Source organism: Odontesthes bonariensis, chromosome 18 (genome assembly GCF_027942865.1).
Source record: "Odontesthes bonariensis isolate fOdoBon6 chromosome 18, fOdoBon6.hap1, whole genome shotgun sequence".
Classification (NCBI taxonomy): domain Eukaryota; kingdom Metazoa; phylum Chordata; class Actinopteri; order Atheriniformes; family Atherinopsidae; genus Odontesthes; species Odontesthes bonariensis.
In genome coordinates, this window is record NC_134523.1 from 4950647 (window position 1) to 4962161 (window position 11515).

An 11515-nucleotide genomic window follows, 5' to 3' on the forward strand; every position below is an offset into this window, starting at 1 on the left:
GGTGGTGTCGTCCGCGAATTTCAGGAGCTTGACAGACTGGTGACTGGAGGAGCAGCTGTTGGTGTACAGGGAGAAGGGCAGAGGGGAAAGAACACAGCCTTGAGGGCAGGGCTGGCCCAAGCCTCTATGGGGCCTTAAGCAAAATTTCATTTGGGGCCCCCCTACCATCACCTCAGCTCCAGATGCTTCATTATTCCACAGGCTACACTGTTATGTGTGTAACGGACCCACAATCATTAGCATTATTTGTAATCATCTTACATTATACAGGTGTCATTCTTGTTTTTAACCTTAAAGGGATAGCAAACTCATAAATATGGTTTAATTTACTTCTACATAAAGAGTGATGTATAAGTATGGCTCATTAATTTAACTATTTGAAAGTAACATCAGCAGGCTGGAAACTGCATTTATGGTAAACATGTTAAATAGTTTAATTTCTTTAAGATGTGCAATGGTGTGCAAAATGTTCAAAATGCAAATACAAAATAGAATCAAATGACATTCACATTATCTTACAGAAAAATAAAGTTGTTAAAAGTTGTTAAAGTTAATTTTGCCCAACGGTGGCAGCAGCCAACAGGAGGCAAAAATTAACCTAGTATTAGTATTTTGTCAAAATAATTTTTTTTTTCTGGTGTAATACAATTTCTTTTAAATTATTCAATGTTATTTTAATTTCATCACAACGTTTCGATGCTCTCTGGGGCCCCCTGGTGGCGTGGGGGCCCTAAGCGACCGCGTAGTTGGCATATGCCTTGGGCCGGCTCTGCTTGAGGGGAACCGGTGCTGATGGTCTGGGAATCTGAGACCTGTTTTCCCAGCCTCACGTGCTGCCTCCTGTCAGACAGGAAGTCTGTGATCCACCTGCAGGTGGAGTCAGGCACGTTCAGCTGGGAGAGCTTGTCCTGTTGCAGAGTCGGGATGATTGTATTGAAGGCAGAGCTGAAATCCACAAACAGGATCCTGGCGTAGGTTCCTTAGGAGGATTCAAAATATGTTTTGTTACAGTTTAAAAGTCCCCCCCCCCCCCCCCCCTTTTTTTGTTTTTGTTTTGTAGTGTCTTATAGTTTTGTCTTGTCATTTGTCTCCTTTAAAAAAAACAATTATGAGCAGTACCATGAGCAGCGTTTTGGTACACTGTATACTTGCATATTGCTGTATTGACAAATAAATTATCTTGAGTTTTGAATAAAAACAAACAAGAAACAGTTTGAACAGGTAAGCAGCTGAAAAAAAGTCCTGTGAATTGTGGTAGCCTATAAAATCCACCAGAGCAAACTCCATTGAGACTTTATTTGGCACTCTGGGCAGTTTGCTTCCCGTTTCTCATTTTAAACAGATAGATAGATAGATAGATAGATAGATAGATAGATAGATAGATAGATAGATAGATACTTAATTAATCCTGATTCAAAATTCAAAATTGATTATGTAGCTTATTTATAAAACTATATTTTCACTTGGTTTACAACCCCACCGTTGATAATTTATTCATCCTGTAGATGGCGACACACTACTGAGCTGCGCTTAAAATCAACAAGGAAGAAGAAGAAGGCAAAGTTATGACCGGAAGTTATTTTTTTTCCCCTCCAGCCTCACGCTGTTACCGAAACCTGGAGTTCACAGACTTATTAGCTATTTCCTCCCGAAGCCATAAGGTAAACAAGGGTGTATCACTTATGAAAGCAGAGCATACGTTCAGAAACACGTAAATGTTTAGTCAGCCTCACTTTTTAGTTATTTCTGCCCTCTGTAGACAAGCTAACACTAGTTAGATAACAGCCGTTCAAGCCAATTTAGCTGCATGTAGCGGCTAACCAGCGTTAGCTTGTTCCGGCTACGGTAATGTGAAAGCTGTGCGGTAAGCTAAGTGGGGGACTGGAAATGCTTGAAGGGAACCCTAGCAGGAAATGTGTTAAGTGGATAAGCCTTTGTTATACGTCAAAGTTATTAACGGCAGTACAGGCAGCGCTGTACCAACTCCTAAACTCCTTGAAATATTTCGTTTTTTCAACGCGTCATGCGCATGAATCTAAGCGGAGTTTATGGTCGCAAACCAGGTCGTCTGCGTGTGTGTCGCAGTTGACGCAGATATGCACCTCCCCAAAATTGTAACTGACCGCAGACAGTGCCGCAAATATCGTCGCAGGGTGGAGAGACAGGAGGCCTCTGATTGGTCAACTCTACATCCGCTCTACACTATGCGTATTTCCGGTTTACTAACCGGCTTGTTTTGTTTGTATGTGTATGTCCGTGACGCTTCTTTCGCCTCTCTGCCAGCTCCAGTAGTAGCAATATTTCTTCTGTTTCTAGATCAATCAGCTGCATCTCAATGAAAGTGCGTATTCGTTCAGTCGCCATTGTTGTTGAATGACCTCCGTAACCGGAAGAGAAACACGCCACCCACCACACCCACAATCCTAGCTTGTTCGTGATTGTCCCTCTTGCGTTGTGGCGTGGAATTAACATAGCGCAGACCGCGCTTCAAAATTGGGCATAAATCAAAAATAACTGCTTCATACCTGCGACAAGCTCACTGCGACACACTGCTGCGACAGTATACACGGCGCTTTATCTCCAATTGGTGTGTTAAACCTGCAGCTCAGCCTTATTATCTGTAAGCCCGATGTCACCGCTTTATCTTCCTGCGTAGAGTAATAGACATGATAAAACAAGACACGGAAGAGTGCGCGACCCCGGGCGGCGAGGATGCTTCACCCACAGCTGGAGAGACGGAGGCACCCGCACCTGCAGCTGCACCTACACCTGCACCTCCGGCAGCGAAACACAGCACGGAGAGCAACAGCCCCAAAGAGTCTGAGTCACGGAGCCCACGGACAGACACACCTCCGCAAAGCACCGAGGGAGGACGTGCAGGTAAGCCGCCTTTTTGGATCAATTCTCTGACTACCTTGCTGTTTCTGTCACACACACACGATCAGTCTGGTGAACCTATGTCAATTTAAAGCAGTAATGAATGTGTCCTGCGTTTGTCACACAACACTCAAATGCATTATTAAAGGATAACTGCGGTATTTTCATTAAGCCTCTTTTCTGAGTCGTCTGCAATGTTTTAGAACCCCCCTCACCGCTTTTTTGATGTTTACTGCTGTCTCCGGTATTTGCCTAATTTTGATTCTTCTCAACCTGCTTCAGAACCGCAAGTCATGTGCATGTCCAAAAAGGTCCGTAAAAGCACCATAAACGTCCGTTTTCAAAATCATCAACTCACCGGAGTGGTTACTGGTGTGCACTGGTAATCCATATCAAATTTAGTTGCGAAAAGTTGCTTCTGTCGTGTTTTATTTGGCAGCTCGTTCATGCTTGAACTATTTTCTTAGCCACCTCACAGCTGTGGATAAACTTCCGCTCAGCAGTTGAATCTGACTTTTCGTTTCGGTGAAGGAGTAATATCAACGAACATCCAGTCTTCAATAGAACTCAAAGGGATTTACAAAATGTCAAATAAAACACGACAGAAGCAACTTTTCGCAACGAAATTTGATATGGATTACCAGTGCACACCAGTAACCACTCCGGTGAGTTGATTATTTTGAAAACGGACGTTTATTGTGCTTTTACGGACCTTTTAGGACATGCACATGACTTGCCATTCTGAAGCAGGTTGAGAAGAATCAAAATTAGGCAAATACCGTAGACAGCAGTAAACATCAAAAAAGCGGTGAGGGGGGTTCTAAAACATTGCAGACGACTCAGAAAAGAGGCTTAATGTTGAAAATACCGCAGTTCTCCTTTAACTAGCTAGCTAAAAAATAAGGAGTATATATTCACAATGTGAATGGATTTGGGACCGATCCACTGTTGGTAATCAAGTTTCTGTCCTGACTAATAATGTGTAATGTAAGTATGAATCCAAATACAGGTAATGTATTGCGTTGTATAAAACTGTGTCTATATCTGACAAAGTAGCCCTAAACTATCCCAAGAATAGCAGCAATAACGACGACAAAAGGCTCCAAGTGACAGAGGTCTGATGTTCGGGTATCAGAGTAGGACTGGAAACCCGACGATCTGAACCATGTAGAACCTCTAAATGTGAGGGTACCTAAGACTGTGTGGCTTGTTGGGACAGAAGCGTCAACTTCCTGTGCCTGTCGCTGTCGTCTGGTTACCCTCTGCTGTAGGGTTTGTAGGAATGGACACAAATCGCATAGAAAAAGGAGAGGAGAGAGAAAAAGCTACCATCCTGGATCAAGCTGCCGAGGACACAGCGTACAGGAGATACACCGGACCGGAGAACTGATCCTGGCGCAGCGCCTCCTCTCACAGTCACACACATCCTAAACTCACTGCTTCCAGACCCAGTGGATGCACTTCGTGTGAGTTTAAGAGCTGCAAATCCCCGGAGGCTTGCCAGCAGTTTTGCAGTGGCTGAATGCCAGATCTGGTAGCGAGCCGGGTGCCAAAAAATCTGATCCCCTGCAGACCGCAAGCCCGACCTTCGATTTTGAAACCTCCAGAAACATTCAGCCACGTGTTCATTTTTCAGATTTTGGATTTTATCCGACTGAAATGGGTTTACTAGAATCTCGAAACCTGTTCAACTTTGTGTGGACACGTAATGTGTGTTTAGCATTTGTTTCTGTTGAATATGGATAAACTGAGGGGCGATTTTTACAGGTCACCCCAGCTCACGGGCTTTATACTGATTTGTTTTTCTTTAGGAAAGAAAAGAAGGTAAAAAGCCACTTTGAGTGAGCTTTAATAGCTTGAGGTACACGTAATAGACGCTCCTCTCGCCGTGTTTCACTGTGAGAGGAAACGCCGCCAGACTCAGCCCTTTTCTCCGTGTGCAGTTGCAGAGGCCGCGCTGTCTCAGTGCGACATGGCCGAGGCGCTGAGCCGGCAGCTGGAAGACATCCTCAGCACCTACTGTCGGGAGTCCCTCTCAGACGACGCCAGCGCCCTGCTCAACGGCCAGTCACACAGCCCGGTGCTCAACAGGCTGACCAGTGAGAGGGCGCGCCACAAGCCAGGGGAAGGCAAGGACAACGGGGCAGAGAAGGAGCAGAAGAAGACCCAGGAGAAGAAGAAAGTGAAGGGTCTGGGTAAGGAGGAGACTAGTGTTGCCTGAGGATCTCTGAGGAAAACTGCCGCAAAGACCTCAGCAGAGCAGAGAGAAGAAACTTTGCATCTGAACAATGCTTACCTGTAGAGACTGTGCTCAGGGTTCCCATTGTGTTAAGCAGATGGACAGCAGCTTGTGTTGAATACGTAAAATATTCATCATAGACTTTTGCATTTGCAGGGTTAAAGGCTCTTGCGACTGCATTTGGACCAGTTATCTAAAGTCTCTGACTGTTTCCATCAACTAACCAACACTATTTTATGTTTGAATTCTGCTTTTTAATGCAGGTAAAGAGATCACCCTTCTGATGCAGACTCTGAACACACTGAGCACCCCAGACGAAAAGCTCAAGGGCCTCTGCAAGAAGTATGCCGAGCTGGTGAGTAGCTCCTGCAAAGTGGATCGTTTCCCACCGAACAACTGTCCCACGAACATCACAATCTCTTCCGTCTTTCTGTGCAAGCTCTAAGGACATGCTGTTTTTCAGAGAGATTCGGCAGAATTTAGAATTTGTGTTTGTGTGTTATTTTCAAGCTGGAGGAGCACCGTAACACCCAGAAGCAGATGAGGGTGCTGCAGAAGAAGCAGAGCCAGCTGGTGCAGGAGAAGGACAACCTGAGGAACGAGCACAGCAAGGCCATCCTGGCCCGCAGCAAGCTGGAGAGCCTCTGCAGGGAGCTGCAGAGACACAACCGCACACTGAAGGTACAGCACCCCGTGGCCGCTGGCGATTCTGCAGCAGTTACACCGGCCTGGCAAGAGTGGACCGCACACGGGAAAAATAATTGTTCCATGTCTATGAGAGAGCACAGAGCTAGTTACCGAAGTTTTCACTTTATTTAACAAGGACTGTGGAGCAGAGGTGGGTAGAGTAGCCAAAAATTGTACTCAAGTAAAAGTACTGTTAATTCAGAATAATATGAATCCAAATAAATACTTGAGTAAGAGTAAAAAAAGTGCTTGGTGAAAAAACTACTCAAGTGCTGAGTAAATGATGAATAATGTCTGATATATTTATTTTTTAACACAAGCATTCAATCAGACAGACAAAAATATAAAATAATCATCTTTAGGCAAATTAGAGTTCATCCAATTGAAAAAATAAATTAAAATTAATTGATTAATTACAAAATGGCTTAAATTAAAATAATCCAGGTAAATTCAAGTACTTCAATAAAAAATAAGAGACTTAGGAAATGTTTAAAACATATGTAACCCATATGTAACCTAAAAAACAAACATTCACCTATCCATGGGGGGGAAAAACGAGTTTAGGAAACTTAGCGCTACATGTTTCCTCAAGTTAGATGTTGAGTTTCTGCTGAAATGTGCGTTTGTTTTGGTTGACACAGAAGACACATAATGTAGCTGCTGTTTCTCACTCTTTGTAAGGTAAACATGCTTTCAGTATGAGGCCTCGTCTGCGTCTTCATTTCCCACCGTTGGTTCTGACATTTTTCATCTGTTTCTTTGTTTGTTTGCTACGACTGCTAATGCTAAAGCTAACCCGTCCCGCCGCTGAGATTGAGTACGGTCACGTGACTGCACACAGCTCCGTCTGATTGGTGGAACACAGTCAGGTGGTAGAGCCTTTGGCGGAAGTCTCTCTCTCTGTCAGAATAAAACATTAAAATGAGGCGTACGCGGGGGGATAAAAATAATGAGGCGTAGAATACCAAAGAGGTAAGAAGAAAAGTAACCAGCTCATTGTAGCCTAATGTAGCGGAGTAAGAGGACAGTTTCTGCTGCACACATCTACTCAAGTAGAAGTAAAAAGTATAGAGATTTAAAGCTATTCCGAGAAGTATAATTTTTTTCAAAAACATACTCAACTAAATGTAACTCGTTACTACCCACCTCTGCTGTGGAGCCATACATTTTTAGACTGGCATCAGTTAAACAGCTGGCATGTTTAATACATGTGTTCGATATTTTGTCTTTGTCTCCGCAGGAGGAAGGGATACAAAGGACCCGGCTGGAGGAGGAGAAAAGGAAGGAGGTGACTTCTCATTTCCAGGTGACGCTGAACGACATCCAGACTCAGATGGAGCAGCACAACGAGAGAAACGCCAGCCTCCGACAGGAGAACACGGACCTGGCCGAGAAGCTGAAGAAGCTCTACGAGCAGTACAAACTGCGGGAAGAGGTGAGCCGAGCCCCCCCCCCACACACACACACACATCTGCATTCTGTTTGTATCACATCTGTTCTTCTGTTTGTTTGTTTTTGTTCTTTTAACGAATGGATTTGTTGTTCTCTCTCTGGCTGTGCGTGACCCCACCAGCACATCGACAAAGTGGTGAAGCACAAAGACCTGCAGCAGCAGCTGGTGGATGCAAAGCTGCACCAGGCGCAGGAGCTGCTGAAGGAGTCAGAGGAACGGCACGAGAGAGAGAAAGACTTCGTAAGAATCTGTTTCATGCACACAGTAGAAGAAACACTAGTTGCACAGTTATACAAAGTTGGACAAATGTACCAACTGCTCTTCTTTTTGTTTTTCACTGTCGCTCTGCAGCTGCTGAAGGAAGCCGTAGAGTCTCAGAGGATGTGTGAGCTGATGACGCAGCAGGAGGTTCACCTCAAACAGCAGGTTCCTTCTGAATTTACTCCTCACATTATATCTCAGTGGGATTGTTGTTCTGCTGCAACAAAATCGTTTGTTTTTTTTGTTTTTTTCCCCCCTCAGCTGTCGCTGTACACGGAGAAGTTTGAAGAGTTTCAGACAACTTTGTCCAAGAGCAACGAAGTCTTCACCACTTTCAAACAGGAGATGGAGAAGGTCCGGTGCATCCGTTTCTGCGAGGGTTTAGAACGGCGTGGTTCAGTTCATTTTGGGGGGAATTTCATGCTCAAACAGCATCGTGTTTTCTTTGTGCTCGCAGATGACTAAAAAGATCAAGAAGCTGGAGAAGGAGACGGCGATGTATCGCTCGAGGTGGGAGAGCAGCAACAAGGCTCTGCTGGAGATGGCCGAGGAGGTGAAGCTGCGCCCGCTGCTTGTGTTCTCATTTCTCTCCGTGACAGCATTGTTGCGCTTCATTTTCGTCATCAAGTTTGGTCACATTGCACCAAAAAATGTTTAGATCGGGCTTAATACACAGGTCGGCCGGTATGACTTTGTAAAAGATAGAATATGTTGTGGAGAGGGCAGCATGTGGCCAGCGTTATAAAGTTCAGAGCACGGCTAAATAATACATGAGACAACGTCGCTCAGCTCGTCTCTGTCAGCTTAAAGTGATAGTTCGGAGTAGATTTACCCTAGGGTCATTTGAACTGTGACATCCAGCCAAGTAGCCCACCCGAAGTTTTTTCGATCTTGGCTGAACATCAGCTGCTCAATTTCTCCATTGATAAAATAAATTCACAACTCTACAACATAAAAATTCATAAAAAATCATGTAGAATATAGCATATACTTTGTTGTCTACAGTAGTAGATCAACCCTCATCTTACTTTGAAGCTCCCAGATCAAGGAAGTGACGTCGACGCAGCTTTAGCAGCAGAGAAGCTATCAGGCTTGTGTTAATAATAATAAACTCCTGGACTATGTACAAACTTCCAAATGCATCGTTTTGTGAGTACAGACCATATTTGTACTACTGTAGAAGTTTGGTGTCATGGCATGTGATTTTAGTGTGGTAATTTTGGAGATACGGACCAGGATCCATTAACCCTTGTACTAAGCTATTCGGGATAACTCAGTAACTCAGCTGATGTTCAGCCAAGATTGGAAAAACTTCGGGTGGGCTACTTGGCTGGATGTCACGGTTCAAATGACCCCAGGGTGAATCTACTCCGAACCATCACTTTAAATAGGTGAAAAGATACAGTAAAAAAAACAGCTTAATAAAGGCCTCAGTATGCTTCTCCGTCGCTATCCGTCAATCCGTCCCCGTAGTCTGTCCTTTCAAAGTTCTCTGTCGGGCTGTCGGATATACAAGGCAGTTCACCTCCCGATCAGAACGCGGCGCTACGTTAGACGACCCAATCTCGCGACGTCTATCATGAAAGTCGTTGATTGATTGTTCACCTTCCGGCTCCGTTCCACACAGTGAACGATGGCGACCAAGAGAGAAAGACTGTTGTTGGAGTTGGAGCTTGTTGAAATTCAAATGCAAATAATTTTGACCAAATGTTGACCAGCACACAGTAAACCCTTTCAAAAATGTTGGTGTTGTTGTTCTGAGAGGAAGAAGCTAAACCGGAAAAGTGATTACGGAAATGATGTTGTTAGCCGACCAATCACAACCCTTGCGGTCTCCGTGAGTCTCCGTCTTGTCGACGGATAGATAGGAATGTTGGCCGATGCACGCAAGCGACGGAGAGCGTCTCCGTAGGCGACCATAAATCAGCCTTTAGCTTAACTGCACCAGAACAAAAAGCCTCAGTTTCCAGGGTCATGTGAAAATAACTGAAGGTGTAAATAATCGTGAGCAGTACGATCATTTGTTTGTTAGTGGAGGTGCTGCACACACACACACACACACACACACACATATACCCAACAGTCGGATCTGCCCCGTTTCCTGTCGGCAGCGCCTGAGCCGGCCAGAAGTGATGACAAGTGGCGAGGCAGCAGCTTCTCACTATTGGAATGAAAAACGTTTCCCAGTAGGAGGAGACATCTGAAAACATCGACTTTCTGTCAAAACGGTCGTGCTCTTTGATCGTCTTTCAATTTGTGAGGCCCGAGTAAAAGAGAAAACACTAAATGCCTTTATGTTTCAGTATGATTTAACAACAGCACCTCGAACTACATCATACAGCTGTACCTCCTGCACATCTGTTTGATCCACTGAGCGTAATAAAGGTCCTGACAGGATTTACTGCTGAGCGTTGGCAGGTGTTGCTGATAAGCTGTGGATATGTGTTGCAGGGTTGTCTTTGTGCGCTGGTACTTCAATCACAAGCGTCTCTGCTCAGTTTTCAGAATCTGTGTGTGTGTGTTTACAGAAAGCTGTGCGGGATCGTGAGTTCGAGGCACTTCAGGGTAAAGTCCAGCGGCTCGAGAAGCTACGGCGGGCGCTAAAAGTTGAACGAAACGAGCTGAACAAGAAGGTCCAGAACCTGAGCGGGCAAGAAGGCGGCGGCGCTGCCGGAGCCTCCCCCCCAGACCCAGGGACTGACTCCCCGTCTCCTCCGCCCACAGACTCTCTGCCGGAGCCCAGCGCCTGTCCTGCGCCGGACACATCCGCCTCCTCTTCCTCCCCCCACCCCTGCCACTGTGACCCCCAGCCGGACACAGATGCCCCTTTAAAGGAGGCAAACACTCAGCCCGTCCCTGTGCAGGACTGAAGCAGCGCTGCTCGCGCTCCCCTCCTCCCCCAAAGCCACCAGCCTGCAAGCCGCTCCTCCTCCGCTGGATGAAGCCGATGTTAAGCACTGGTCTGGAAGCAGATCGGATAGTCACACCTTTACGTACTGAAGACAGAATATCTGATCAACTTTTAACTGAAGGGTTGACTTGTGTCCTCCCAGCATCCCCTGCAGACTTCATAAAGTACAGAACATGACTCTTGAGTCACCCGCTATAGTGTTTACATGCACGCCTTGAGGTTCCAGTAACACGAAAAGGTTTAAAAATATTAGGAAAAACCCCAATTTCCTGCAATAATTAAGATTTACACAATTGGTGAACATGGGAATGGGTGTAATCGTATGCTGCATTAGGTTTTAATGAGCTGCCTGGGATGATACAAGTCACACCGGTTTATGGCAAGAGGAGTTATTGAGGCTAAATGACATGTACGGATGGATTGGTGTGTGTGGGTGTCTTATTTCATTCGGTCACAAAGGGTTCCATAGTTTCAAAGCGACTTTTAATTCCAGTTTTCTCTCTCAGATGAAGTCTTAACAGTCATGTCGGTTTCTACCTGTAACGTTCTGCTTAATAATTGAGGTTTTTCTCAGTTCGACCTATTTTTCTCGCCTTTCACACATTAGATCTGCGTGGTGATGAGCAACACTTTTCCAGTTTCAGGCCACACCCCAAAACTTTCTTTTTTGTGTGTGTGTGTTCTTCGTTTTTTTTTTTTGGGTCTATTTATTGTGTCGAGTCATAGCCTCTGTCATAGCACACTGTAAGGAAGAAAAAAACAAAACTTTATTTCGAATATTTCCAGTGGTTTTACTTTCGTGACCAAGTCTTCGTTCCGTTCTTCTTTGAGTTTTGTTGCTCGTGGCTGATTTCCTTTCTTCAATCTGCTCACAACTCTGTAAAAGTGACCACTTTAAGCTCGTTTCATTGGATCGCGTGGGATGTATCTGTTCATGATTGTCTCCTCTTTATTCTGGTAACTGCAGTAGCTTGTAATCAGGTTTTAACACGAGAATGTTCACGTACCTCTATGCAACGCTTGCGTCTTGGTTTTATTCTGTGGCAGTCTGAACTGACGAGCACTTAGCTGAGAATGTATATTCATT

General features: G+C 45.0%; 1 protein-coding gene across 2 annotated transcripts; it reads left to right on the forward strand.

The window, feature by feature from the left end:
• The first annotated feature begins 1548 nt into the window (after positions 1 to 1548).
• On the forward strand, positions 1549 to 10481 carry txlna (taxilin alpha). Of its 2 annotated transcripts, XM_075449625.1 has the most exons (11): positions 1549 to 1661; positions 2657 to 2880; positions 4821 to 5072; positions 5380 to 5471; positions 5627 to 5797; positions 7044 to 7238; positions 7377 to 7496; positions 7608 to 7682; positions 7779 to 7871; positions 7975 to 8070; positions 10046 to 10481. In XM_075449625.1, exons 2-11 carry the CDS (start codon positions 2667 to 2669, stop codon positions 10385 to 10387), a joined length of 1650 nt encoding a protein of 549 aa, XP_075305740.1. In that variant the 5' UTR covers positions 1549 to 1661; positions 2657 to 2666; the 3' UTR covers positions 10388 to 10481. The 2 variants fall into 2 exon arrangements, with proteins under 2 accessions (XP_075305740.1, XP_075305741.1); XM_075449626.1 differs by lacking the exon at positions 4821 to 5072.
• The last annotated feature ends 1034 nt before the right edge of the window (positions 10482 to 11515 follow it).